Raw genomic sequence first — 27,992 nt, 5'->3', positions numbered from 1 at the left:
CACTTTCAGTCATTTGTCTATAATTTTCAGTCTTAACTTCTTAAAATGGCCGCACATCGAAATATCATACTATTCAACGTACTGTTGATTCATTTATAAAAAGTACTGAAAAACAGCAAGGACTCCGTGGAAGAGAAACGTCACTAGTAAACAGATCACGAAATAAAAGTAAAAACAATCGAATTATTAAAACTTCTTACAGAGTGTTCTGTACAAAAGTTTTCTTCGCTAACTCGACTTTACGAGGTTGCCCATTCTTTCAGGAAAGAATAGAAAATACTCTCCGCAAATTGAATCAATACTAGTTGTCAATTAGTGAAGGGGAATTGATTACGTCAGGACAACGAGTGCACAGCTGCAGAAAAATCTCGAGAAATTCCTAAGTGCGTGTAGTTACTTCTTTATAAAAAAAAAAAACGGATCAAATTTGGGTTGTTTAATCGTCGTCTAGCCTTTTCCGAACGTTTTTGTTACCAAACTTGCGTTTCTTGAAGGTTGGGGGCACGATTTCTTCATCACTATCGCCGGCATCAATCCTGGATATTGTTTTCTCTTTGAAAATTCGCTGGGGCGCTTCTCGCTCCAACGTGGGAACCGAAACTGCGACGAATTCATGTTTGGGTAACTGCAAATCGATAGGCTTCTTCTCGCTGAAATCATAACAATAAAGTAATTTACCGGTTCGATTTCCCAATTGAATTTCGGGAACGAAAAGCAGATGGACCTCTCTGTTACGACATCCGGTCGTCGTAATCGTAATCAGATATATTGAACATTAATCGGTATTCGAATGCCGTTAAAATAACGGGAACGGAAATTCTCCGTCCGTTGCGTAAGATCCGATCCTCTTTTGTTTCGCTACACCGTTGAATCGCGATTTTGATACCGTTATAAAATTGTACGTAATACTAATGGTCGAGTTATGATGGTACATAAATGTCCTATAAAGAGGACTCCGCGAGAGCAGCATTGTGTAATATGCTCAAATCAATAAAATATAAACTGCTTCATGTCATTTACATCCGAAGCGGTAATAACGCGTTCTTTTGTCCGACAAGTTAATTTGCATCTAAATCCACAATATATATTACATACATCAGCTATTCAATATATTTGATGCGACAAAGAAAGCGCGGATCAAAAAATTTTCCAATATCGATAGAGACTGGACGTCTCGTTTCATTCAATTAAAAAGCTTCCATATGTTAACGAAATCGATTCAACAGAGAGTGTTTGAAAAAAAAAAAAAAAAAACTGAAGTTCGTTAAAACGAAACTATTCTCCATTCAACGTAACCCAGTTTATCTCGCTGAATTGGCAGAACGTGTTTGTCGCCGGTGGGTATAAGATATAGGCATCCATGTATACAATGTATGTATAAAATGTGATGTCATCGCATGAAGGAATCGAATCGAATCAACTTTATGCTTATCTCTGCGTAGGTAAATATAAAACATTTCACCAAATGAACCTGCGTCAGCTTTCAAATACGGGGACATTTGTATGCGACCTTTGTCATCCGTAGCTTATTACAGAATCTGTTATTTAAAAGCCCATTCTCGTAGGTAACCAACCGCCCAACTTTACGTCGGACGAGGTTCGACTGGAAATACGAAAAATCAAACTGCCTTGGGACACGTAATGCAGCTTCATATCTTTGCGGATGAAATTCATTACGTGCTGACGAGTTTCTCCGAATTTTCTGCATTCGTTGCAGTTTTCACTACAATATTATACACGCCCCTGTATCAAGCTCCCCAGTGCCCAATAGATTACCCTCAGGAATACATGAATGCAATTTGGCGAGATTTACGGGGGTTCATCAAATTTCTACACTTTGAAAACCGGCATACTCGGCATTTTCAATTACGGAGATTTAAATCAATATGACTGAACGTAATTGATGCTGATTAATGATGTAAAACGGATACATTTTGGATACTTCTTATTCCATTCTCAGCTGAATACTAAAATGAATAATTAGGTCTTTGTATGTGAAAAAATTTAATATATGTATGAAACAGTAGAGAAATTAAAAATAATCTCGTTTTTTTTATCAAGGTTTTTTTTCTTTACAACAACTCGACGTCACGCACACACCGGCTTATAAGATCAGTAAAATTAAACTGCTTGTAACATTCGAAATTATCTACATTCTGATAAAAACAGAAAAAATACGACCTAATTATGTTACGCTTTTCTCTGCTTTTTCATACACATAAAAAATTGGATAATTTTTTTTTTTTTCACGCCAAGACTCAATTATATCCTGTTCTTCTTACATAACTTGCACGGTCTTCCACGTTCCATAAGGCTGTGGCCGTTCAGGCACGCTGTAATCTCTCCTATAGGGAACGCTGGGTGATTGCAGATCCTCATCGTCATCAGCCTCGACGGCGTGTTCTTGTTCTTCCCGCTGCTTCCGAATCTCTTTGTATTTTTCTCTCTCGGTGTTGGCTCGCCGCTCCTCGGCGGTTTCCTCCTTCTTCTTCTCCTCGTCCTTGGCTATTTGGGCCAACAATTCCTCCTGCAGAGCCAACTCCTTGGCTTCCTCCTCCTGCTCGGCGATCGTCGCGAAACCTTCCGCTGGTGGCTCCCACACAGATTCTGTTGAAATTTAACAATACATTGAATAAAAAATAGTGCGAGAAATTTGAATCGAGATATTCGAAAAAAAAAAATTCTTTTTTTTGGTTATCTTTCTTGCTATCGCTTGCGATTCGCTTGAGGTGGATGACGTCACGCCGATAAGCGCCTCTGGCGGAGACGCTTTGTACTATGTTATGTAGCGAGGTCACTTGAGGTTAGGTTGACATTAGGCAACATTATTTGATTTCAAAGCTTATTTTTGATAATTCGTGATATTTCATTTTTCGTTTTTATGAGGTTTTCGAGACGTGTCATCGAATTAATCGAAATAATTAAATTTCGCTGTGAAAAGACTATTTCAAGTCAGTGAGATAAGACGTGATCTGAATTTCTTCGGAAATTATTCTGAACTATGGATTGAAAAGAATTCCGTCAATAGTTTTTTAAATTTTTTAAAAATACCATAATTTTTTTTAATTAAAAATAACATAATCACGAACCGTTTGTCTGGATGTGCCAGTAGTAGGTATATCCTTCGGGGCTTACAGCCTCGTACCAGAGTTTCTGTGCAAAAACTTGACTCCTAACTTTGGTTGCATCGTCTTCCGACCCCTTCTTGCCCCTCTTGCCTTTGATCTTGGCCTTGCCCTGGGCTTTCGAGTCTCCGCTTGCTCCAGGTAATCCCGCCTTGTGGCTGGATGATCTGGGTTGAGAGGACGAAGAAGGATCGCATGGATCGATGTCGAATTGGCGCTGCGATTATCAGGGGGACTGATTCAAATATCGTAAAAATGCGAGATAAATATAAATGGATTGGCAAAAAAGTTTGAAAAAAATGATTCGAATCCTGCAGTATAAGGCATCATTCAAGTATTACGTAACGCTATTTTTGACTTTTTTCAACCCCCCCTTCCCCAAAATGTTACGTTACGCGACTAATTGCTAAGGTTATGACGAGGTGCTGCATACTTCCAAGAAATTGAGATTAGCATATCGCGCGCACGATTCAAGGCATCATCAGTTATCACTTCATAAAATTGAACGACTTTATGTTAGGCGATGAGTTAAAAATGCAAAAAAGCTGTTACGTAACATTTGACGATACCCTCCCCCCCCCCCTGAGGGCGTTACGTAATACTTGAATGACGCTTAATGTGATATGAACATTCGAAACTTCATGTAAAGAAGAGGAGAGGAAATGGATTATACAGCTTACGATTAGTCGGAGGAAGTCAAAGCATGTTCCTTTCGCCAATTTCATGATCTATATATGTTCAAATATTTACTCACCTCTCCTCGATTCCCTTTATTTCCACGTGTTTGCGTGTCTCTGACTGTAGGGTGAAATTGTCTGTTGTTGTACCTTGGATTGGCCTCTGGAGGTGCCAGCTGTGGTGCTTTCGGAACATTTGTTGGTGCGGTCTGAAAAAAACCGACTCGTTTTTACCCCGTTTTTGATTTCGATCTTTGATTTACTACTCACGTCGCTTTTTCCTGCGTTTGCTAATTTTTCACGAATTATCCTCTCCGCTGTTAGGTCAGTCGTGTTGTTTTCAACGTCTTTGAGATATGCCGCCATTGCTGCCTGAAACGAACGAAAATGGGTTTTATTTCTCATCCTCGTGCGAATCGTGTAGCCGCAAATTTTTTTTGGACATGCTTTGTTCGTTTTTAGAACCGACAATCATGCAGAGCGGAAGAAGCGAAGAGTGGAATAAATGTTTCGCTACTCACGGTCTCCATTTTCTTAATGTCATCCTCGAATTTCCGGTGCTGCTTGGCCTGTTTCGCACTGTTTTTGTGAATCTCCCGAAGTCGTTTGCTGACATTTTCCTTGTGCTTTTTGCCGCTCTCGTGGAACTCGATGCTCGGCTTGTTGTCGGCGATCCAGCATTTGCAAAAATCGCAGAATTTCCGACCTTGAGACTTCCAGTAGTCGGCCCTGATGATCACGACGCATTATGAGATTCGGTAACAGTTTTACACTTGTAAAATTAGTCATGATCTACACAATTTATTCATATACATGTTATCGAGAGTAAATATGTGAATGGTATTTATACAACATAATTTCAAAGATGGTGAATCAGGTGAATAAATATTATGAAGCTGTGGATACGTGTTTCTCTTGTTTACTCAAAATATTGGGAAAGCGAGGGAGAGAGTTTAAACGAATATGGAATGAGGATGAGAAACCGACCAGGCGACAATCTGAAAATCAAAGTTAACGAAACTTGGAATTGTTCGATTGGGTGCTAGAACGTGGAGAGCACGAACTTCCGTTATATACCAAACTTGGTCAATATTGACCGAACCCTCGGCGAGCCTACACTTATAATTACTTTGGCGAATCTACGAGTGGAAAATGGGAAAAGGGTAGGAAAGGAAAAAGCAACGCGTGTCCATCCGAAAAACACTCGGCGGATATCATCTGTTCTTTCATTTTCATGTCAGCTGGATTAGTTGGATACAAATAAGAGAATCGAAAAACGAAAAAGCTGGATCTCAGCTTTGAGGAGAGAACATGCCAGCAGTCGAGATTTATATACGACAATTGCATCAGGTTACAATAAAATCCAACAATATTCCGTCCCTCGCTTTGGCCAAGATGGGTTTCTATAAAACGCGATAACGGCTGTCGCTCTCCTCGACTCTTCAGCAAATGTGAGAACAATTTATTGCCGACATTACAGCTGCACAATATGCCTCTGGACTCGTAACACACATTTTCATCTATGGCACAGGCATTTGATCTCACGTTATTGTGTCCCACCGAAATGCGGTTTTATGAGGGGTCAGCCATAACGTGAATTTATATTCCTGTATTTGTTAAGCTAATCACGTTTTTTTTTTTTTTTTGGAAATAGAAAATTCAGTTGATCAGATGTAGGTAAATATTTTTATTTTTTAATATGTGAAAATTATAAAGAATTATAACAATTTTACGGTACTGGAGGGTGCAAAACCTACCGTGCATATGCAAATCGTGCAACGAAGTGCATTTTCAAACGAAATACAGTTGGTTTCCAATCCACTCTTGTCTATTGTCCTTGCGAAATCTGCACCTTACACCTACGTGTACAATCAAGTCTAAAGCTAAACAATAACAATGAACGTGCGAAGTAGTGCATCGAGCATTCTCACCTGGTTGGCAATTAAATCTCGTTTCTCTGAGCTTTGCAGCGTTCGCAAAGTGCCATTAAGGCTCGATTCGCGTATCGTTCTCTAGTCTTTGGTAATCGCTTGGAGTTGTAATGAAAATTGCTCACTTGAAATTGCACAGGCAATAATACATTAGCATTTTTTTTTATGGGCAATATTCTGCAAAGAAATGACTGACGCATTATGGGTACGGGGCTTCAATTTCGGACCAAAACCCAGCGCTGTCCATGTCATATTAATCAGCGATGTATCTACTTCGGTAATTAGTGTAATACGACGCGTTACAGCATACACGTTACATTCGGGAGTAATTAACCGATGCGAGGAATAAAGGCGCAGTCTGGGTGACGCCCATTTTTCAAAATCGAATATCGCGAAGAGTGTTATTTATACACGTTCTAAGCATTCTCCACGTATAATCCTATCGTAAGCTCATTTTTACGAAACTTTATACATATAGTAGATTGCAAACTCAAGCGAGGGAACAGAAGAAAAAAAAAAAAAAAAAAAAAATTAACGCGTTTCTCGAGAATTCATTGATAATTTGAAACCCATATTGATTATCGACTCCTGCATGCATCGTCGACAATAATGAATATGTCAAAATGCATAAAATACCCAAGATGACTGCAAAGTGGTCTTACATTTATCGTGTCATATATATTATATACTCATGTTTTACAAATTTTCTTATCTTATATAATCTATAAAATTTATTATCGCACTTTAAGTTTTTAGTGTATGGCTACCAACATACCGCCAGTTGTATAGGTTTAAACATGTATAATACGATACAATGTACACGCCTACTAAGTTTTCTGCACTTTTTCCTCAACTTGACGGACATGAAAAAACTTAAAAATCGAGAGTCAAGCTCATTAATTCGCTATGAAAGATGACGCAAATCTATATAAGGCAATAAATTTATCCCAATTTCACCAAATTTTCAAAGTTACAAGACAACCTGCGTAAAACCAACGAAGACTTGAACTCGTAAACAAAATTCGTTATCCCCCCCCCCCCCCCCCCCCGAGTTTTGTGTCCCAATGGAATTCCGGCCAGTCAATATCCGGTTGTATGTATTGCATAGCGTGAGATACACGTCAAGGTTCAGAGCTCAGCTTTCCGCACTGTCTATATTCCACACAATATCCTGCATTATATATACGCAGCTATCGCGTTGTGCCTTTATCCGTCCTAGTCTGGTTCGTATTACTCGATTCTATACTTTATTCTAATCTTGTCTGTGGTAAAAGAGGAGAAACCGTTTGAAAATTCGCCAGCGATCTTATTTGGCCAATGACGGTGAAAGCGAATGAAAACGACATCTTAATTAGTATAGGATAAAAATTAATCTGTAGGACAAATTCAAATATCACAAGACGCCATACTGATCATGAGAAGAAAAATAGACGTTGTTTATGTTGTTTAAGAAAAGATAATCTGTTTCCTGGTAATAAACTAGATCAATTTTTTTTGTTCCTCTGTTTTTTAGCTGTTGGTCAATTGATTGCTTTCCGATTGATTAATCATTGAATATTCTTAACTGCTATTTTTCTTCATTGTAGCAATCAAAGAGTAAATAAGGACGATTTAAAATTGTTCAAATATTTTATCCTCGGATATTTGAGTAAGGAATATATATATTTGTCGATAAGAAGTCATGATATCGAATTTCCCACGAAAGTGCCCCCGTTGGAACACAGCTATACGTTATTATAGGTACATGATATCATGCATGTATAGACACCGTTCCGAAGACTTCTCAATTCTTGCATCAAGTCACGCACATGCTTTGTGAATATATCCGTTTGAGGTTGAAATTAAATCGGATTACGGCTGCGGTATCGGATTGAGAATTCGCAAGTCCGTTAGGTTTGACTCTTAGAAATCTTGTTTGCATCATTATTAAGGTCAAGATTCTCGGTTTACATAGACAATCGTAGACGCGAGGATTTAGTAAATTGTAACATTTGCAAGTTCGAATTTTTCGTATTACACACACTGGAGAAATTCTCTCACTCAGAGAGAGATTTCAAAAGAATGTGATATTGTTAATAAATCAACTTATCGCATCAACTCATCGAGGTAATATTATTCATATTATTAATGGTTGTTATCCCTGGTGGTGAGAGGCATTCAATTATTTTCATAAAGTAATATTTCGATCAACAACTCGATTAGATATACGATTTTCTCGTTGAGAGTAGAAAATTATCGTTCCGTTCTTTGTATAAACTGAGGATGTAAATCGAGTCTTTAACAAGCCTCATCATCCATATTTAGTGAGAAACAGCATCAGCTTCGAAGGTTTTCAAGATTGTAATTATGGTAATGCAGAGTCAAAGCTATTATTATACCGCCATTTTCATCGCGCGACATCTTTGATAAGGAAAAACTCCCCGATGACAACGATAAAGTCTCAAAAGAGAAAACGGAAGTGACATTGATGAGTGAATAATCTCGAGCCTGTGGTCCCTTTAATTTTCACCCTTCCAAACGAACTGCGAATGATATCTTCATCAAAGCGTACTTGATCTACATTTCATTCCCAACCGTTGTTCCATAGCAGACTGAAGTACTAAATAATATAAGTGCATTCTCGCCTAGTTGCCAATTAAACATGACCTCTCTTCTCTGTGTTCTGTATAAGTATTCTCAAACCGTCGACGTGTCCCAGTATAACACCGGCGTACGTGTACTCTTTTTCTCTCTCTTTCTCTCGCTCTCTCTCTTCCACCCCTTCGTGTCCATCTAGCCAGCCGACTCTGTATACACAGCTGTGTGTATATTCGGTTTTGGTATACAGAAACTCAGGCATGATTGGTGATCGCAAAAATGTTTACACCACAGTTCAGTGCGATACCAACTTCGGGTACATCGCGTTGTTAATCCCTATGAAAGCGGGCATTCACAAACACCGGATATAAAAATTCTCGTGGAAAATAATTTGATAAACAATGTGATAGAGTGAAAGAAAAATTGGTATGCGGCTCAAGAATTTGTTGAAATCTTCGTTGGGAGAGAATTTTCCATTACTGACGGACTGATTGAAAGCGGTGTACGAACGAATATTTCAAAACTCGATATTGGCAAATATAAACGATTCATGATACCTATTCCAATTCAAGTTTCACGTATGCATCACGTCTAAACAGATATCACTCTGCTGGTAAATAAACACCATTGTCATGTGGTCTGCTTCTGCCAATTGAATATGGCTTTCAGTTTGAACCATTGAGTTGAAAGACCATTTGCCATTATTCCAATTTCCTCCTTACCGATTTTCAATGCTCTGCTAAACTTGACGAGGACTTTGGTCAGCTAATATGTCTGTTTCGCAGGACTCACCTCGTCGTTAAACGTTGGAAGCACTTTTCGGATCTCTTTCGAAGAGCATTCAGGTGGTATCGAGCGACATGTGGGAGTGCACGGATTGGTCCCACGATCTGCACCAGCGATCCGTCAGCCCTACGTCCGCGTAACCGTCATAACCCTACACATTCTATAAATATCTGCATCAATAATGTCGTCCCCTATGTGCAGAGTGAGATGCCTTTAGCGATATGGTGCTGGTCCCGGCTTCAATGTCTTACCGGATTTTACACGCCCGAGTTCGCCAGCATCAGCATCAGCCCATGAGCACAATGTGCCGCATTCCATCACAATAGACTGATTATTAAAATGGGCCACGAAATGCGCAGTGGCTATATTAATTCGTTCGTTCGTTCGTTCGTTCGTTCTATTATTACATCCTATGCTACCGGCTAAATCACATCCATGGGGACAATTTGTGCGGCACGATTTGAGCCAGCAAAGCTATTAGTCGCGTGTCACTTGCAGCTTGACGTACATAAATGTTGCACCTATAACACTGGCAGCCTTCCTTGAGGCCAATCCTGAAGGAATGAAGGAATTCTCTTGGTTTTTCGGACACCGTTTCGAGGCTTGGGACAAATTGATGTTATGTAGTGTCCAAACGAAGTTGGGGAACTTGACTGAGAAAAAATCATCTTCTTACAAGAAGGTATCCCAGTCTCATCTCTCAGATTTGATTTCTTTTGCTTAGTTTTTAGTCTACTATAACATATTGCAGAAGATATCAAATCGGAGAAATCAAGCTGAGGTACCTTCCTGATTAGTCTTATTAAAGACACGCCGTTGTTGTGAGATACACGTGTCAGTTGTATAATAAGTGGGGCTTCTAAGTAGGTTGAGTTGCGCAATTTGTATAAGGGCAGCTACAATCGTGCATGCATGCATGCAGCGGCTTGAAGGTATGTAGGTATGCATGAGTGCGCAAAGTGTTTGTTCGTACACAAGTTTAAGGTCAGATAAAAGGGGATAAGTACGATCCCCCGATGACATCCTAAGAGCCGTTTATTTACTTACCAGCTGATGTAACGATCAGTGGGATTGGTCAACATACAGAAGGATTCCCCATATCACTGTAGACTTACGACAGCCGAGCTCAGCGACGGAATAACGAAGCCCATTAGCATCCAGTACAAATAAATCCAAGGCGAAGTCGAAGAGAAAAGAAGACAAATGTTTACTCGTGGTTTATTTTTCCAATCTCTTAACGCGCTTTTCTTCATCGCGTGATAAAAATGTCGTTCAAGTTTCCTAAAGGAGCGTCATTACAGTCCAGATAATTCTGAATCATTCATAGGTACTTGCAGATCCTATTCTTCGGGCTTTTTGGCCAGTCATACTTTTACCAAATTTCATTTCATCAATTTCTTATACTGTTGTGTTTACCCAGCATCCGTTGACCACTTTTGAGTACAGACTCTAATTGAAGTGTGGTTTTTGGCGAGATTATAACGATTGCAAGTAAGTATGATGAGAAAGTGTCTTTTTGCTATAGTCGAGTGAGCGTATCAGGATGAAGGCCCGTTGTGTTGGTAGGTATATATAATCTATTTCGGGGAGCACAACTTTGGCTTTTACGTTCAATTTAGAGACATTTACGTGGCGCTAGATAACTTCGCATTCAATTTAGATAATTAGGGTGCTACATAAACGCGGGTTTCCGACTCGCCGACATCTCTTCTCCTCCACCTGGCGAACGAAACGAGATCTAGAACGATTTTAGCCTTTAGCTGTCCATCTCGCTTCCTCCTCCACTTCTCCAACCTCATCGTTCTACCGTGTATATACTAGGCTATACTTCTTTGGCTACCTATAGGCAGCTCGACTTCTACATGCGTGTTCCACAAAGGCTGCGATATATCATCGGCTGATTATACCCACGAGCGAAACTACCGACACTCGACAGAAACTGCTAACTTCTCTATAACCCGACGTTGAAAATCGCGTGGGTGAAGCTAACCCGTCTTTCTCTTTCCGACAGTTCCTCAATCTCGTGTCCATCTGGGTCTTAAAGCCACTCGAGAACTTGCCAGGTAATTATTTATTCACTTCAGAGTTAGTCTAGACTCATTCTCTGCTGCAGACTTGGTTGCAATACCATTCGAAGAAAGCAAATGACGATACGATTTTCCTCTCAAATGTTTTGTGGCCCGTTATTTGTCTCGTTGTTTAGAAGCAGAGAAAAAATATGTGAAGTTCTTCTGTTTCTTTCAAACTCCGATTGTACGATCAGGCCTTTGAAAGAATCTATTTTGTTGATACACTGTAGGATCATTAGTATTCCTCAAAGTCGACTCAAGTGAAACAGCTAGAATGAAATACCGAACAATATTTTTGCAGGCTAATTTTCTCAAGAGTGGTTAATCCTCATCCGATAAACCATTGGTATATAGTGTGTGTATATACCTACATGTATACACCTGACTTCAAAAGACTTGGAATTAATTTATATACTACTATTTCAAAGCACTTCAAACGAATGTACTTCAAATGGCTTGTGACTCGGGGTGACTTCGCATGACTTAACGTCACTCGGAGCAAAGTCAATGGTTGTCTGAAACCATGGTTACGAACTCTTCCAACAACGTCCTGAACGCCCAAGTCACGACACTGCAGAAGTGCCGGAACTTGATTCTTGAACTTCATCATCAGTTTCAGGCCCAAAGTCGTGACTCAGAATCGAACGATTTGACTGTCTGAAGTTACTTTTTGCTTTTAGCGTAACGTTTGGCGAAGTGCAGGTAGTGCAAGCTTGGTATCATTGTTATCGAACGCTGTTACCATTTTTCCTCAGGTGTGTAACTCTGTAGACTTCCGCCTGAGTCTCTAAATATATAAATCCGATGACCATACGTTGTTACATAGGTATACACAGAGCTTCAAATCTAAATACCGAATGCTTGGTAATCTGTGTTCCGAGTGAGTGAAGAGGTTGCAATACTACTTGTGAGTCAATCATTCCATCACTATCTTCTAATGCAAACTCGCGTCAATGCTTTTGAAGAGGCGGATATTATTCGTTCGAAAATAATCGGAGAACATCTGAAAGTTTTAACTAGTAAAGGGGATTCAATTTGAAAATGATAAATAGATAAACGAGTATTTACATTATCCTGTGTCTTTTGTAATAATTGTAACCTGTTATCTGAACCAGATATTCAGGCTTCTGCTCGAGTATCGTAATAGTTTGAAACAGCATTTTTCGCCCCTGACAAATATCAACGACGAAGGACGTATGGACGCGTGGACAAGCAGTCGTTGCTGCAAAATGATGAAGGATTCTGGGTACCTTGATAACTATGTCTACTCGTGCCATGGTCATCGAGGTTTAAAGAATTGCGTGTGGTATTCACCTCCTCAGTGCTTCCAGTATTTTTATTCCCTAACATTTTTAGTTTGTTTGATATTTTTTCTCTCTCGTTTCTCGAGTTTTCTTAGTTCTAACTAAAATAATAAAAATAATAATGATGATAATAATAATAATTTGCTGCTTAGTCCACGTCATTTGGTCCGTGGAGCGAGTTCAGTTAGAGCATTTATTTTCTTCCCGTTAATTCGGCATGCAATAAATTTGTCACCGCTTTTAACGAGAGGTTCGCTCGGCAGTCCACCACCTTCGAATACTTCCAAGATTCCTCGTTCGATGACGAGGCGTTTCCTGATTTGTATTAATGATCGTATTAATTGAGAGTGGTTTCTTGTGTCTCGTTTCTCTTTCGCAGCTGTATTCCGGGTCGAGGTTTTTGGATATTTCCACCAGGAGGATTGCTAACTATGATTCCCGAATGATGACGTGCGTAATAAGAACGAAGAGGTTTATGACACGTGACGACATGACAGTGCAGTTGATCATTCGAGGATTAGACGTGGAACGTGAAAATAATTTACCTAAATCGAGAGGCAATGAATAGAATTAATATTTGAAAAAAAACCTATAAGGCTTCCAGGTGATTTATCAAATAGAAAAAGCCCAACATGAAACTCAACCATGACAATATTTCACAAGTGTAATATACAACTACACAGCTTCGACCTACCCGCGCGCTTATATATCAAGTGGAGCATATGAATTTAATTTTAGTTTATATATAAAATGGCCCAAAGCCATGCAAGCCGCGGACCACAACTTGACAAAACGTATTGTTGCTACACAGGGTCGATTTCCTGTAGCATCAACAAAATACTGCCAAATCAATTTACAGCATTATATACCAACGGTATTACGCAACTCCTTTATCGCCGTTTCCGCAATTCTGTTTAATTCCAATTGTTGATACTCGTTTCCGCGTTACACGTATAAATATAGATTAAAAATTTTCTCGTTCAACTTTTACGATATAAAATATTTATTATTTCATCCCCCCGTCAGGGTTACAAGATTCAATTTTATTACTTAGAAACTCTTCTAGCTTGTATAGATAAATTTATTTATTCATTTATTCATCATCTTTCTACTCTCATTTTATTTATCATTCTTATTATATCGTGTTATATTAGTCAGCCGAAGATCTTCTCGCGCGATCGATGTCACGTGCCAACTAAAAATTTTTTCACGCTCTCGTTATACACTAATATCATAGTAGGTATATAGTATAGTACCTATACGTGTATCCGCATTATATACCTATAACCTATCCTACTTGTCTTACCTGCGGCTGTTCATCCGCGGTGACTGACGAAGCTACGTGTTGAACCTTCGTAACGGTTGGATTCCCGCCAAATTTTACGCACCCCGGGCCTCGACTAGACGCTGCATGGTCGGCCATTTGTTTTTTCTTTCTATTCTTTTTTTTCCGGTTTCTTTCTCATGTCAAATACATTTATTTATTTATTTTTTTTTCGGTTCGTTGGTCTCGTTTTACTTTTGATATCACACGCACTTTTACATATCGTCGCTTTCAAACATCGATTTGATCAAAGTACGAACCGTTGATTGAACTTATTTATATTACTTTTAACACGATAATATACATTGAATGCGATTAGTTAAAAAAATTATACCACCGTGCGCAGTTTCAACATTATACAGCGTTTACATATACAAAACTGCTATGATAGTTTAGATTTTGATCTTCAAGATCGTCTGTTTTTTTTTTCTTTTTTTAATTTTATTTCCTTCTTTTCTCTTTCCTAATTCTTATATACAATACACGAAGAATAGAAAAGACACAAAGACAAATATTGACGTTAAATTGAATTCGCAAATTCGATTGATATTCTTTGGCCTTTCTTTTGTTTTTTGAAATAAGTTAATTGAACATTTTTTTCATTTATTGAAAATTGACGGAAAAAGGCAGAATAAACGGGCACGTACAGAATACATTATACCTACATTTCGAAAAAGAAATACGTGGCAAATAGATCGAGAGGGTTTTGTTTATGTAATAACTTTCCCTCTCGTTAAATAGTACGGTGTGTAAGTCACGTTCGTTGAAATTATTTTGAATAACAATTGAGGCACGCCATAACGTTTACAAGCGTTTATAAGTTCGCAAAAACAATGCATTCCTGTATGAAGTAGGTTATTACCTCTTATATTTTATACCGCTAAACGCTGCATTGTAAATCAGTGGCTAGCCGGGGTTTTGTTCGCAGATTTATACAACGGAGGTGCGTTTTAAATTAGTGCGTCAAGCACAGAGCCATGCTGTTGCTGTGGCTGGATTATTTAACTTTCCACGTTGCTGAAAATAAAAGAGAAATCTTCGTTTAAAATGCTCTTTGTTCTTTCGGTAACACGAGCCAATAAACTTCAAGGGCTTTGAACTATTTATAAATAAATATGAGAGGTAAAAAAAGGGGGGGGGGGACCAACAACGTATTAGACGTTTTTCATCCATCTGCACACCTGCAGGGTTCAATTATCTCTGTAATGTGTGTAATGATTATTAAATTTTTTCACGCGGTAGTAACTTTCATTTTGATACAAAGAACCGCAAAATAAAAGATGAACCAAAATAAATGAATAGATAGATTCGTGACGTTGGAGAATTCGAGACGATGTCATTTACTTTTTTAACTATTCTATTTTCACTTGTGTTGGAATTTTTTTTTAATCCTACTTTTATCCGAGGATGAGAAAAAAAAACCGAGTGAAAAATAATGAAAATAATAACAGCAACGACAATAGTAATAGGAATAACAATAATAATAAACTAGGAAAAGAGAACCGCACGAGGACTCGATAATTCACGAAGTTTTTATTTATCCACGAGGAATAATAAATCTCGCGACATGTTTTTTTCTCGTCTTTTTTCTTTTTAAAATTTTCTATATTTCTTTTTTTATTTCCTCTTTCTCTCTCTTTATACCTAACCAATTTTCTCGCTCGTTGTGTAGACCTATAGAAACTCGAGGTATCTGGCGCACAGATTTGAGTTGTTGAGGGAGGAGAAGCAGCGAGAAATTAGGAACATTAGTTTTCAGAGAGCTGCGTTGCTTAAACCTGAAAATTAAGCGACAGACACAAACACTGCACGAGACGATAATTCTTTTTCGCGTGTTTATATAGAACATTATGAGTATGTAGAGACATTTGTGCTTGTGAAAAAGGAAGATATTATATCTGTATATAGTGACGGTGTAGTAAGTTAACGTTGAAACAGATGCCGCTGTCAAAAATATCTTTCAAACTACAATAGACGCCGCATGCAAACGAAAGAAACGAAGTAGCTGCCAAATCTCCCCCTCCCCCACCAAGTCATTCGAGATAAAACTATAGGCAATATTTAGCTCCATGCAAGCTAATTCGGAGTTACTTCATTCAGTTTTGTTTTGTTTTTTCTCCGAGTGAATAAATTTGTTTACAATTTTCATTGTTCTCATCGAAAAACTAAGGAATATATTTTTTCACTATAGTAGAGCGTTTCAATCTGCGTTAAAATGTCCTTGTTTTTTTTTTGTTGATTTTTTTCAATATTTTTTATCCATAATTTTACAGTTCGTTTTTACATACGTATACAATCTACTGTGCAGATACAAAAATTGCAATTAATAATTCTTATGAAATGTGTAGAAATTGCACTTACAGGTGACATATAATGTTTGGTAAAATTTGTAATTTTCAGTCGATTTTCAAAGCCCGAGTGAACTTCGAGGAGAAGTGAAAATGAGTGAAGAAATCGGTCCCGATCCTCTAATGATGTAAATTTTATTATTTACCGTGTCTTTCTTTCTGTCTTTATCATTTTTTTCAGTTTCGAATCACCTCTTCCACGTGTTTATACAATAACATTTGTGTTTTTCTTTTTTTTCGAACACAGTGATTTTATTACTGTCACGATGATTTTGCGAAAGGTAGATATGAGGAGAAGAAGGAGGGGGGAATTAAACGAGCCGGCAAACTGTGCCAAACAGAAACTCCGACTATCTGAAAGATCTAATTTCGTACCTACGCGATGTGTTTTCGGAAGCTGGGTTAGCCTAGCCTTAGTCTTGGTCTTCTGCCTTTTCGCAGATCCATTATATAGCTGGCGATGGATCGTACCTGCGTGTCGGTGAATCAGATCGGGCGTCGTGACGTCGCCTAGGACTAATTAAAACCGATGTATAAACGGTGCGACCTTTCGTGTCTTCTGCCAATTGATACAACTCGCAGATCCAGAAGGTCGGATGTCCGCGCACCGAGTGGCGGGAATAAACGCGAGCGCGCGATTAATGGATTGACTATACTATCAATCTGGTAATGCGAGGGGTGCTAGCCAGTTTTAATTAGTTATACGAAACTTTTGTCATCCACGCGAAGGCCAAACATGTACGACGGTTTTATTGCAGTCAAAGACGGAAAAATTAGGTGATAATTGGATATGATTTCTGCTTTATCGGTTGGTCCTGAGGACATGGACGCTTTTTTGGATTTCGGGAGAGGCAGCATCGAGTTTAGTTCAAATTTTTGCTCCTCTAACACATCGAGTGGAATTTGTAATGAAGAGAATCGATGCGACGATGGCTTCGGAAATTCGAATTCCGTTGCAAAAATTGTGATTGTAAAATTTCATTATATGCTTTACTGATCTGATTTTTTGGAAGACAACCGATATTTTCTACAATCCACGTGCGAGGAAACAAAAGGAAAATCAGTGAAACGGAGGAAAAGCGTTTTGGAAGGCTGGATATGAGGCTAATTTTAGATGATTGATTATCGACCGTGATAAGCGTCGTCCTGAGATATTTAGCGGAACCAGTTTGTGGCAAAAACCCATATTTACCTTTTGAGGAATTGCACGATAGAGGGAGAGAAAGAAAATCATATTGCTAGATGGACGCTCTGTGTAAACGAGTAATTATAATCAGTACAGATGTACGTTTATTGCAGTTTGAAAATTCGAGTCGTGTAAATTTCTCAACTGTTTTTACAGCCCACGGTGTATATGTATAATAATGTATATGGATTACAGGAATGTATATAAGCCGAAGTCTGAGCGTCTGCAGCCGTAAAAATCAGTCGCTGCAGTCACAAAAGCTCTGGCAGCAACGATAATATAAATTTAAAGAATATTATCGTCTAGCTGCGATGATTAAACACCGTAAAATTTTCTGCTCGAGGTTTATTTTGCGTCTAGTCTAGTAGATCAGTAATTCACACATATTTATACGCGTATACGTTACATAGTACGTGTGTCCGATAGATAGAGGAGGAAAAATTAATGGTACGTATATGAAGAAACGGACGATGATCTAGAGGGAAATAAAAAAGAAGGCAGGAAAATCGACCTCGTCAATTTCATACAACACCCTGATGCCCTGCTCGCCCATTTAAAAAAGTGTTCTCCTAATCTGCCGCCTCGTTAAGAGCTCGACGACTGCTTAAGACGTCGCCAATAATTCCGAAACGACTGACATCTGTTATAACGTGTGTGACTCTGCAGTGACACGCGATATATGTATAATACCGTCAGTGTAACGATTATTATTATTATGCTAGCGAAAAGCTAGACGAATTGTTAAAAGCGCCCGAATGAGAAGTCGGAAAAAATCAGAGTTTTTATACTAGAAACAAGACGAGCATAATTCAGATCTTTGGGGTAAAAACTCGCTTATAGGTAACGAACAGTGGGAAAAAGTTTAATTTTTATTCAGAATGTCAATCCGATTTTTTCGTTTCGTTCTTCTTGTTGTTTTTTTTTTCTTTTTTTGTGAGTTTTTCCTTCAAGTTTAGAACACCGTGCAATCACCACGGCCATTTTCTTCTTCCGCGATCTCTTTTCCACTTTCGCAATCTTATCTCTCTTTTTCCATTCCGCGATTGCGTAACTCGTGCGGTTTATCCGCGCTGCTCTGATCCGGATTCAAGGTGAGGAGAAATAAAGGAAAATCGTTCTCGACGTGGAATTGGATTTGAAAATTACCATAGAAGCCACTGCATATATGTACGATTATCATCGTCATCATCATCGTATTATTATTATCATCATCATCATGATTATTTTTACAATTAACAATATTCTCACAGTGTGTAACAGATATAATATACATACATAATATATAATGTGACGCTGATACGCGTATTGACTAGGATTCTTAAAATTATATTTGGTCCTTTTTGAGAAGACTTTTATAGATACACGAACATCATCAGAGTATCAACGGTAACGTATACATTCTATTATTTATACATACACGTACAACGTGTACGTACTGTCAGGTAATTACAATATATTATATTCTAGACAGCTAAAAAAATATATGACTATTCAATACCGTGTATCACGCCGCCTCGGAATTAGGGTGCAACAACATTGATTCAAAGAAACGAGGGTATAAAGTGAAATTTGTATTCCAAGATCGAGTTCGAAAAATAAGAGAAAACAAAGAAAACAAAAATTTTTCCGTCGGATGAAAAAGAAGGTAAACTAATTGTAACCTTTTTCCCAGCGTAACTTTCTTTCAAGCAGATTTTTATCGCGTGAAAATTGAACACCTCGTGCTTCGTACGATTGACATTTTTTCATTTTTTTCCCAATTAATTTCTATTCAACGGAAAACAACAATAGAAGAATTCTTACTTGAACAGACGGAAAAATTTGTATAATTAACAAATATAACGTGAATGTTAATGACAGTTAAAAAATGTGGGTACAAGGTGTTAATGTTTATTATATTGTAAGTGAGTGACTTTGCAAGCATTGTATTGGTCGTTTGGGTGAACAAAATAACTAGACACGTTTTTTCATTCCTATACATAGAATAAATAAGATAACAGAAAACAATAACAGCAAGAAAAATCTATTCACATTTTACGTATATCGGATATATTGGATAAATCTATGCGTGTATGATAATGTTTACAATGTAAATTCTCTCTCTTGTCGCTTTTCTATTACATGTAAATAATTTCGTGTCTTTTATAATAACATTGCTACAATATACATAATATTAAAATACGTATCAATTTTCGCATCCATTTTCCACTTCCGGTTCTCTGTTTCCGAAACAATGAATCCCAATTATTTGTACCTCCTCGATTCTCCGAGAAGGGGTAAAACGAAAATCGCAGAACCAGAACTTAAGAACACAGAAAAACTTGCGCCCTGATCGGCCGTTTCCCAATCTTGTATTGCAACAAATTCGACAAAATTTAATAAAACAGCAAAACGCTGCTGGAACGAAATCAGATTGCTGATCGGTAAAAATCTTCCGTCATCCGGGAGCCTTGATTTGCTTCTTGGTCAGCTCGAGCAGTAGCGGGTAATGGATGTCTGGGCAGTATTCCTGGCTGTGCCCGACGAGCTCCAGGTGCCTCGACCAAACTCGAGGGTCGTAGAATTCCCGCTGCCTGGTCGTGAAGCCCCGCTGAATCGCGGCGTCCGTGAACTTTTCGAAAGTCGAACCTCGCCTCGGCGCCACTATCAGCGCAATTCCATCATCCGCCAGCCACCCGAATATCGTTTCGACCAGGTCGAGCCGAGCCTCGTCGAAGAACAGACAGTCCGCGCTGAGGATCACGTCGTAGAGTCCGGCCTGCGATGTGCGTCGGGATTCCGATTGGTTCCATTCCGTCGACCACGTCTGCGGAAAATTATCGCAAGCAAATTTGTTCAATTCGGCTCTTTGGAAAATTAGTTCGTGTGGTCTTGACCCTTTCAGTCACAGTCGAAAGCTCAGCGTCCCACCTCAAAAATTTCCATGACCTAACCTTATCACAGTTTATTTACAACTTCCAATGATCTTCATTACTTCGTATGACTATTAATGTATTGAAGTAAAAAGTTTCGGCTGGAATCATCGAATTTTTATAGTTTTTTCGACTTCACATCCGCCATATTGGATCCGCCATCTTGGATTCAGAAATTATCAAATTTTGACTTCAGTTTTGTGATCAGCGACCCCAAAAACCCTCGAGTGACAAAATTCAGGCCAAAATATTGAGTTGAAAAATGTGTGACTAAAAGGGTTAAGGATATGTTATAGTTATAGTCCTTTTTACCGACCGAGTGTAGTGCAGTCGCTTGTTTTTACTCTTATCGAAGCCTGCAACGAATCACTCAATTATGAAAATACCGGAGTTATATTTTACATACGATTCCGAACAAAAGAATTTGATTCCTTTTCTTCGTCCATGTAGGAATAAAGCCAGAAAATCTGTTTCTGGAACTTGTGCACGTAATCGAATTGTACAAAGGAATACACTTCTTGGTCATCATCGTTGCGTGGAAGAAAACTTTTTTTCCAAATATTTGCATCTCATTTGCATCAGTCAAGCGTGAGCTTGGGCAATAGACAAAATGAGTGTAATTTTACTCGGTCGGTAAACACGGACTATAGCATCCTTACAAGGATGAATGGGCGGTAATTGTTTGAATCCGAGGTTAGAAAAAGAGGGAAAAATGGTTTCGAAAAATCACCAGTAATGTCACCTGATCCTCACTAATGCATACAATAATAGAAATAAATCTGTGTGAATTCAATAACGCAAATTAGAATTATCAAAGTTATGAAACTCTGATATTTTTTACTTTCGAATCGAATATTTTTCGGCTAATTTTTCTGCGGTTCGCACACCGTTACAAACTTTCAACGTATTATTACATTTATGGTTTCTGGCTTGTTACGCTCAACGAGCGGAAGCGAATTTCCAGTTTTAGTACCAAACCAGCGTTCCGCAGTACATTGTGCATATTGTGCTGAGCCATGTTCCTGCAGGAACGACTTTACGGCGCAATTTGTCTGCCGCAAGTGAAGGCAAAATGCAGGCGAGCTCAGCATCGGGGGTAATTTGAAAAATTCCCCTTATCGCCGTGTTCAAGAATAGTTGTCAAATTTCCGCAAAAATGATAAATTATGCATACATTATGGCTGGTTCAAACGGGAAGATACATTTCTACACACACATATGTATATATTGCTAGGTGTGGATACTTGTTATTATACATTATATACAAGCGCCCATCCGGCCGAATAAAGCACCCAAAAATTGTGTCTAAAATAGCGTCACCCTGAGCGATTATGTGTGAAACGTAATTTCTCACGGTCGACTTATCTTCCGATGATCACGAGGCGTCCGAACCGATACCTACAGAGGTTTTTCAGCCGCGATAGAGACACGGAAGAGGACAAGAATCACCCATATGCACGGCTTGTATGCAGCAAAAATAAGCGTGCAATTTGAGTACAAACACGAGAGCATCTCTCTCGACTGATCGTCTCGCCAGAAGGACAAACATCGAGTCCATTAGAGAGTCTCGATTTTATATGAAAAAAAAGAGAAAGAATAAAAGAAAAAAAAAAAAAAAAAAAACGAAATCCCCCGGGGAAATTGATTGTGTACGCAGGTATTACGCATGCGTATGTGATATACGCGTATTGCAATCTTTTCCGTTGCACAAGCATTTGGATATAGAAACCTGACTGACTGTGAACGGTATGGAAGCCCGAAAATTATTTGCGTAACGCAGAGGCGATATACGCGGCGGAGTGCAGATCAAAGGGAACGTAGGGGCTGAGGGTTGGAAAAAAACAAGAGAAAAAAACGACACAAGTTCAGGGGCTTCGGCCAAATGTCAATGCGTAAAAAGAAAAATAAGGAAACGAAAACCATTACGGCGATCACTTGAGTGATCTCAAGTTTTCGACTCACGGTTTATACTATTTATTTTTATTTTTTGGAGATCAGTTTTGAATGACTTTTCAAAGAAGGTAAATTTTTTTCAGCCAGATAAAGAGGAAATGTATTCGCTTTTGATTTTCCATTGTAAGTACCGTAACTGCAGATATTATTTACGAGGAATATTGTATTCTGCGTTTATATAATAAAGTGTCGAAGCCTTTCTGTAGAACGATTGAACAACCTTCGAAGAAAATGAAAGTCGCGGTTTACGCTTCTCAACGCGATGTCTCAATTGTAAGATTATTTAATCTGAAAAGATTCGTGCGGGAATTTATAGATTTCTGCAGGTTTATGACAATATTGGTCTTCGCAATCTGACTGAAATCTAATTAACTCGACTGGAACTCGAGTGCGATAAAAATCTCAAAGTATTTGATACCGAGTTTGGTGACGTGTCAATCTTTGTTATTATTCCTGTTATTATTATTATCATTGTTAAAGAGCCTACGGGAATGAAAAGAGGATCAAGAATAGATAGATTGGAGACGAAGCTGAAGCCTAGCACCCTGAATTAACTGCCAAAAGTGCTAATTTTGATTCAAATAATTAGGCAATGATACCTGGCAGTCTAAATTTCGTCAAATACCTTGAAGTCTATAATTATGCCTATATATTTCGACAGAATTCTGGTTATAAAACTGAACTGTATTGTCCCATTCAAAAGAAGTTTGACCAGTGATTCTCACAGCCAGCTCCAGCTTCACGTAATTACGGAGTTGACTTTACTAACGTTAACGTAACGAAGCATTAACAAGTCAAAACTTACTACTTTGCAAACTTCGAATGACTTTAAAGTAACCGAGTTTGCAAAATATCGCTATGTTTCGCTTTATTACGTTTTATCTAATTTCAAATAATCCCGGAGTTCCGACTTGTCCAGATCTTTCCTAAAAACGCATCGTTACTATGCGAAGTTGAAATTCACGAAATCCAAATACTCAAGATCAAAGGAGGTTGAAGTTAGTAACGTTGTCGTAACGAAAAATTGGAAAAAAATCACTATTTTTTTCAAATTTTTACTGATTGCAAAAGATGAGTATATTTAGTTTTATTATAGTTTACTGAATTTCAAACAGTTCCAAAGTGGCGAAATAACGGTTTGTCCTCAGCATAAATCGTTGCGATAACGTTGCTAACTTTAACATGATAAGATCGAAACGAACCTGACGAACATGATTGGCGTTGGCGTCATCCTGCCTGAGATCCTTAGCTGCCCTTTCCCACTGAACGACACGACACTCTATAAACGTGTCCAATTTGTTCCTGGCGACGATACACCTAGCATTATCAACGCTGGTGACATTGCCGTCGGTCAGGGTGACGGATGCGGGTTTACAGTACTTTGCGACGAAGACTCCGGCAAGGCAGCTCATTCCTCCGCCAAGTTCGAGGACCGTTTTTCCCCGGCAAATATCCCGGTTGCTCAGCAGATAATGAGCCAAGCACTCCTCCGACGGCCATACGCAAATGTTACCCGTGTTATTGAAGCCGATCAGTTCGTTCGCCGTGAAGCTCCTGTTCACCTCCCTCACGTCGACAGCGAAGCACTTCCGGTCTATCGTCGCCGCGTACGAGTACCAAGTCGAATCCTGATCCCCGACCACGTTCTCCAACGCCGCCGCGTTCACCAGGCCGAAGTTGGTGAACCGTCTCACCGAAATCGGGTCCGGTTCTGACTCCTCGGCATCTTCTTGCGGCTCCGGCGATCTCGTCAACGCCCTTGCTAAGAGACGCCATCGCCGCTGTGCCCGAGTTATCATTTCCGTTTTCTTACTTCCCGCCATTTTCTCGTGGTTAGCGTTCACCTCCAATTTTCTCGACTCGATATGTAAGCCCTCCATCCTCGTTGGCCGCAGAGCGTTTTTTCTCGTACACTCGGTGTGTGAGTTTACCCGTAAATCACTTCAGATTCTCCTTACGATCGCTTATTTATGTGTAATATTTGGGGTAAACATTTGCTGTCTTCCCACCTTTAATCCTTCGGCTCAACCGAAGATAACCGTTGCACGTGACACGTGATCGCGTTTAAAAATTATACGTTGTAAAAATTATTTGACGCGATCAATGATCGTGGATATTGCTGATAAAAAACAGTCGTTGTCTTGTTCCCGCGTCGTTTGTTCTGCAAATTTCTTCTGTTTCGCGCAGGGTTACCTTCTACTTCCTTCTTCTCTCAGTTCTCACAATTAATTACTCGAGTAAAATTACACTTATTCACTTCAGTTCCACGTGCAGCAGTTTTCGGAAATTACATATTGTGTATAAAATTAAAAGGAAAATAAATCTGCAATCGGTGCCCCCTTGCGGGTTATTCTTCGCCCCCGTTGCAGCAACTCAGGCGCGCTTTTTGGGGGGCGGCTGCACCGCTCGGGGCCCTCGAAATTAATCGAGGAAGAGGTTGCCGCGCTTGCGATGCGCGCGAAGGGACGAGACCAACGGACTAAAACTAAAACTCTCGTAACTCCGCGCCACGCGCTATTCGCGCATGCGCTTTTGCCTCCGGCGCTTCTCCCTCCTCCTCATCATCGTTTTTTCTCGTTACTCCTACCCTCTTCAATCGGCGACGGCGACGCACGCCGTGAACTGCAAAATATTAGGGACTCGCGCACGTCTACAGCGATTTCGGAGGCTGCAGAGGTTTCGCAGAATAGGCGGGGGCAAAACTCTTGCTTAACAGGGTGAAGGGGGTTATCATTGAGTAATTTTATACTGAGAAAAAGAAGAGATGTTTCGATTGAATTTATATTCTCAAATATTTTAACTGATTATATAAACTTTAGTTTTATGAAAGCTTCAAATTCTTCGAAACTCTTTGTTGTATGTATACATATGTTCAACTCGATTTATATTGTCTTTTATATTTCCTTCGGACGTGAGAAACTTGACTAAAGTTACAGAAAACGTATAAGCAATAATTTCGGGTCATAATCTGCGTTCAAATTTTATGTCACACTTGGAAAGCTAGTTTGCAAGTTTGTGTCGCATTCAAAAATCGTTATATCGTTGAGTCACAGAAAGAGGACGTTTTCTTGTCTAAGTAAAAAGAAGAAAAAAAGAAAAAACATAGAGAACAAAACAACGTGCGGTATTTATAAACTTTTATGACTTTCGAATGAGCTTTCCAAATCTCTTGATATTTCAACACCTCCGTTTGGTGCGAAATTTTTGCTGCTGCAAATCGTTGCATCGTTCTCCAACGATCAGTTTGTAAATTATATTGTCGCTAAAATGGTCGCCTCGATTTTTTTGAAATCATAACAAATGTTGACTTTTTTTCGAGAGATATTTTTTTGCTACAAATTTTTCACTTTCACTGAATTCACACGAGGTAACATATTCTACGTATAAAGGGTCTAAACTCGTTGATTGATCAGTTGAAGAAATTTACGACGAGCTGAATTAATTTTGTGAGTGCTTTAAACCAACTGAACTGTTTAGTTGAAAATACGCTGCGATTACTTAACGCTTGAGAAGATTTCTTGGGTATTGATATTATACCTAACGGTAGATCTAAAGGCGACGAAGATTGAAATTTATTCAACCGAATAAAATGTTTACTTAGTTGAACAACGGATAGATAAATTGTAAATAATTCCAAAGTGAAGGAAGAATATTTTGGCGAATTCCACGAGTAAAATTTCATTGTATACCCATGAATAATTGCAGAGAATTTATAAGTTCAATGAATTCGAAGCTGTTCGGTTAAGTTGATACATTGATCATGCTAAAAAAGATAATTGTCTTGCTAGGTTCTAATCTCGTTTCCGATTATCTAAAATGCCAATTAGTTTAAAATAAGCAGTATTCCCAAAACCCTTTCCCTTATTTTATATACTTAAGGAAATATTTCAAAAATTTGTCAGACGTTGAACTAGTTCGAATTCACCGATGAATAAAATTAATCATCGAAGACAAAAAAAATGCGTACAAACATAGTAAAACCCTACTGAAATGAGGTCCTGCAAAGAATCTGGCAAAAGTCGGGAACAGAAAGATGATTTCACCTACTCGTAAAGGAACAAAAATCTCTGACGAGGGTGGACCGCTCTTTTCGCAAGTGTCCAGATTTAATCTCGCACTGCGGAAAGACGCGGCGAGGGCGTGTATCTACAAGGTATATTTGCTCCTCTCAACTACCCGGCAGATATGATTGTATTTATTTTATTTTCCTCGGGGTGCGACGTAAAATGGGGGATGACAATGCCGAAGAAGGGGAATTGAATTGACGGTAGTGCGACTCGTCGGCTGACCGTGTGTTACAACTTGTACGTATATATATATATATATATATATATATATATATATGTATGTATAATGTAAAGTCACGGAGTGGATTACGGGCACCCATCCATGTATCGAGGTAGGTACGTACATGTATCTCTAAACGACTTGACTACGGTACTGCGGTGTTTCTGGCAACTTGAACAGACGCATTGCGTCTAATCGAGAAGCCGAGTGGTAACGTTGGCCAACAATAACGTCGTCGTCGCGAGTACATACCTATACATATACGCAGAGAATATATATGTACAGTAACTAATGTATGTGGAATGACAGAGAACTGAGAAAAACCTTGGGAAGACGAAAATTGTGTCACAAATAAGTTACAATTATCTATACAGATGACACACATGAGGACATACGCACACTTTATAATACCTTTGTATCGTACGATATTATGTATTATATATATGCAACCGCAGCTGAGTGTCGTACCTCGGATTAAAAATATCCCAAAGTACAATATTTGCACGCTGTGTCATTTTTACCTTTTTTAATAAATTTATGTTTATTCGTTAATTTCAGTTTAAGTATTATCGTTCTCAGATTAAATTCTTCGTTTTTAATTTTCAAGTGTTTTTGTACCATCAAGATAAAACTTAAATTTTGTAAGAGTAAAAAAATGGGATTTTTACGCTTACGAGGAACTTACTATTAATTTTCCTGTAATGGGGGAGGGATTGAATTAATAACAAAATTTTTTAACGATATTCGAAACGGTAATACCGGCTGTAAATTACCTGACAAGGCACCCACGTCACGAGGCTCTGTAAACACTGTTATCTAACTATAAGTGCTTTGTGTATAAGATACCCTGAGTTGAGTGCTTGTGTAAAGTAGCCAGACTCGTGTTTAAAAACCGTAGAAGAAAAATCAAATAAAATACGATTTTGACGTATGGATTTACCAGCTGGCACATTATACTCATGTATTCGTCTCATCAACAAGATAGTCACACGCAATGTTCAAGATCGAACGATATTGTTTTGGGAGGAATTATTAGCGGTGTGTTGTAAAAAGTCTTATAGATCTATGCTCAATGCATATTCAATACAAAATTGCAACTAAGTATGTACGACTTTTGGAGCAAATGATTCCGTGTAAAATAAAACAAATTACTCACATAGTCAATGTTGGCGATATTTATCCCGTTTCGAAATCGTCGGCTCGTAACTTTATCAGTCTTTAATAATAAAAATTATATTTATTTTGTTCATCTACGTTTCTTCGTCACTGTGAAACATAACCTCACTTAGGAACTAAACACAGCAGACACCCCTTTCGCATAATCTGGCGCTAACTTCACAGTCCAGTCCATCGTCTTTGTACAGCATAGCCAACTAAGGCATATAAAAATCCCCTGAATTATTAAGTGGATTGTAAAGGCTTGAAATCCCTGTTTGATGCAACGAAAATGAAAATGTATAGTTCTTGTTACAGAATTAATTGATACCTCAATCAAAAACGCCCCTTTTCTGTC

At 38.7% G+C, this 27,992-nt stretch overlaps 2 protein-coding genes across 5 annotated transcripts; both read right to left on the bottom strand.

Moving 5' to 3' along the window:
• Positions 1-2: 2 nt before the first annotated feature.
• LOC124406603 (WW domain-binding protein 4) lies at positions 3-27,782 on the bottom strand. Of its 3 annotated transcripts, none has more exons than XM_046882060.1 (7): positions 27,636-27,782; positions 4,324-4,531; positions 4,073-4,174; positions 3,880-4,011; positions 3,090-3,342; positions 2,283-2,607; positions 3-650 (listed from the first exon to the last, which is right to left on the bottom strand). In XM_046882060.1, coding segments are annotated over exons 1-7 (1,236 nt in total). In that variant the 5' UTR covers positions 27,638-27,782; the 3' UTR covers positions 3-436. The 3 variants fall into 3 exon arrangements, with proteins under 3 accessions (XP_046738016.1, XP_046738017.1, XP_046738015.1); XM_046882061.1 differs by lacking the exon at positions 27,636-27,782 and adding an exon at positions 14,656-14,810; XM_046882059.1 differs by lacking the exon at positions 27,636-27,782 and adding an exon at positions 13,776-13,919.
• LOC124406604 (calmodulin-lysine N-methyltransferase) lies at positions 19,537-24,747 on the bottom strand. Of its 2 annotated transcripts, none has more exons than XM_046882064.1 (2): positions 23,404-24,747; positions 19,537-20,133 (listed from the first exon to the last, which is right to left on the bottom strand). In XM_046882064.1, exons 1-2 carry the CDS (start codon positions 24,070-24,072, stop codon positions 19,765-19,767), a joined length of 1,038 nt encoding a protein of 345 aa, XP_046738020.1. In that variant the 5' UTR covers positions 24,073-24,747; the 3' UTR covers positions 19,537-19,764. The 2 variants fall into 2 exon arrangements, with proteins under 2 accessions (XP_046738020.1, XP_046738018.1); XM_046882062.1 differs by having other exon boundaries at positions 23,395-24,693.
• Positions 27,783-27,992: the final 210 nt, after the last annotated feature.

This window comes from Diprion similis, chromosome 6, assembly GCF_021155765.1.
Source record: "Diprion similis isolate iyDipSimi1 chromosome 6, iyDipSimi1.1, whole genome shotgun sequence".
NCBI classification, from domain to species: domain Eukaryota; kingdom Metazoa; phylum Arthropoda; class Insecta; order Hymenoptera; family Diprionidae; genus Diprion; species Diprion similis.
Note: the sequence above shows the minus strand (reverse complement) of the source record. Positions and strands in the feature narration are given on the sequence as shown.

Excerpts from the sequence above, each read along its gene's own strand:
- LOC124406603 (XM_046882059.1), bottom strand. Across the intron at positions 3,343-3,879 it reads ATAAAGGGAATCGAGGAGAG|CGCCAATTCGACATCGATCC; the intron begins GTGAGTAAATAT and ends TGATAATCGCAG. Across the intron at positions 651-2,282 it reads TGGAAGACCGTGCAAGTTAT|CGAGAAGAAGCCTATCGATT; the intron begins GTAAGAAGAACA and ends TTATGATTTCAG.
- LOC124406604 (XM_046882062.1), bottom strand. The coding sequence starts at position 24,072 with ATGGAGGGCTTACATATCGAGTCGAGAAAATTGGAGGTGAACGCTAAC. Across the intron at positions 20,134-23,394 it reads ACGCCAATCATGTTCGTCAG|ACGTGGTCGACGGAATGGAA; the intron begins GTTCGTTTCGAT and ends AATTTTCCGCAG.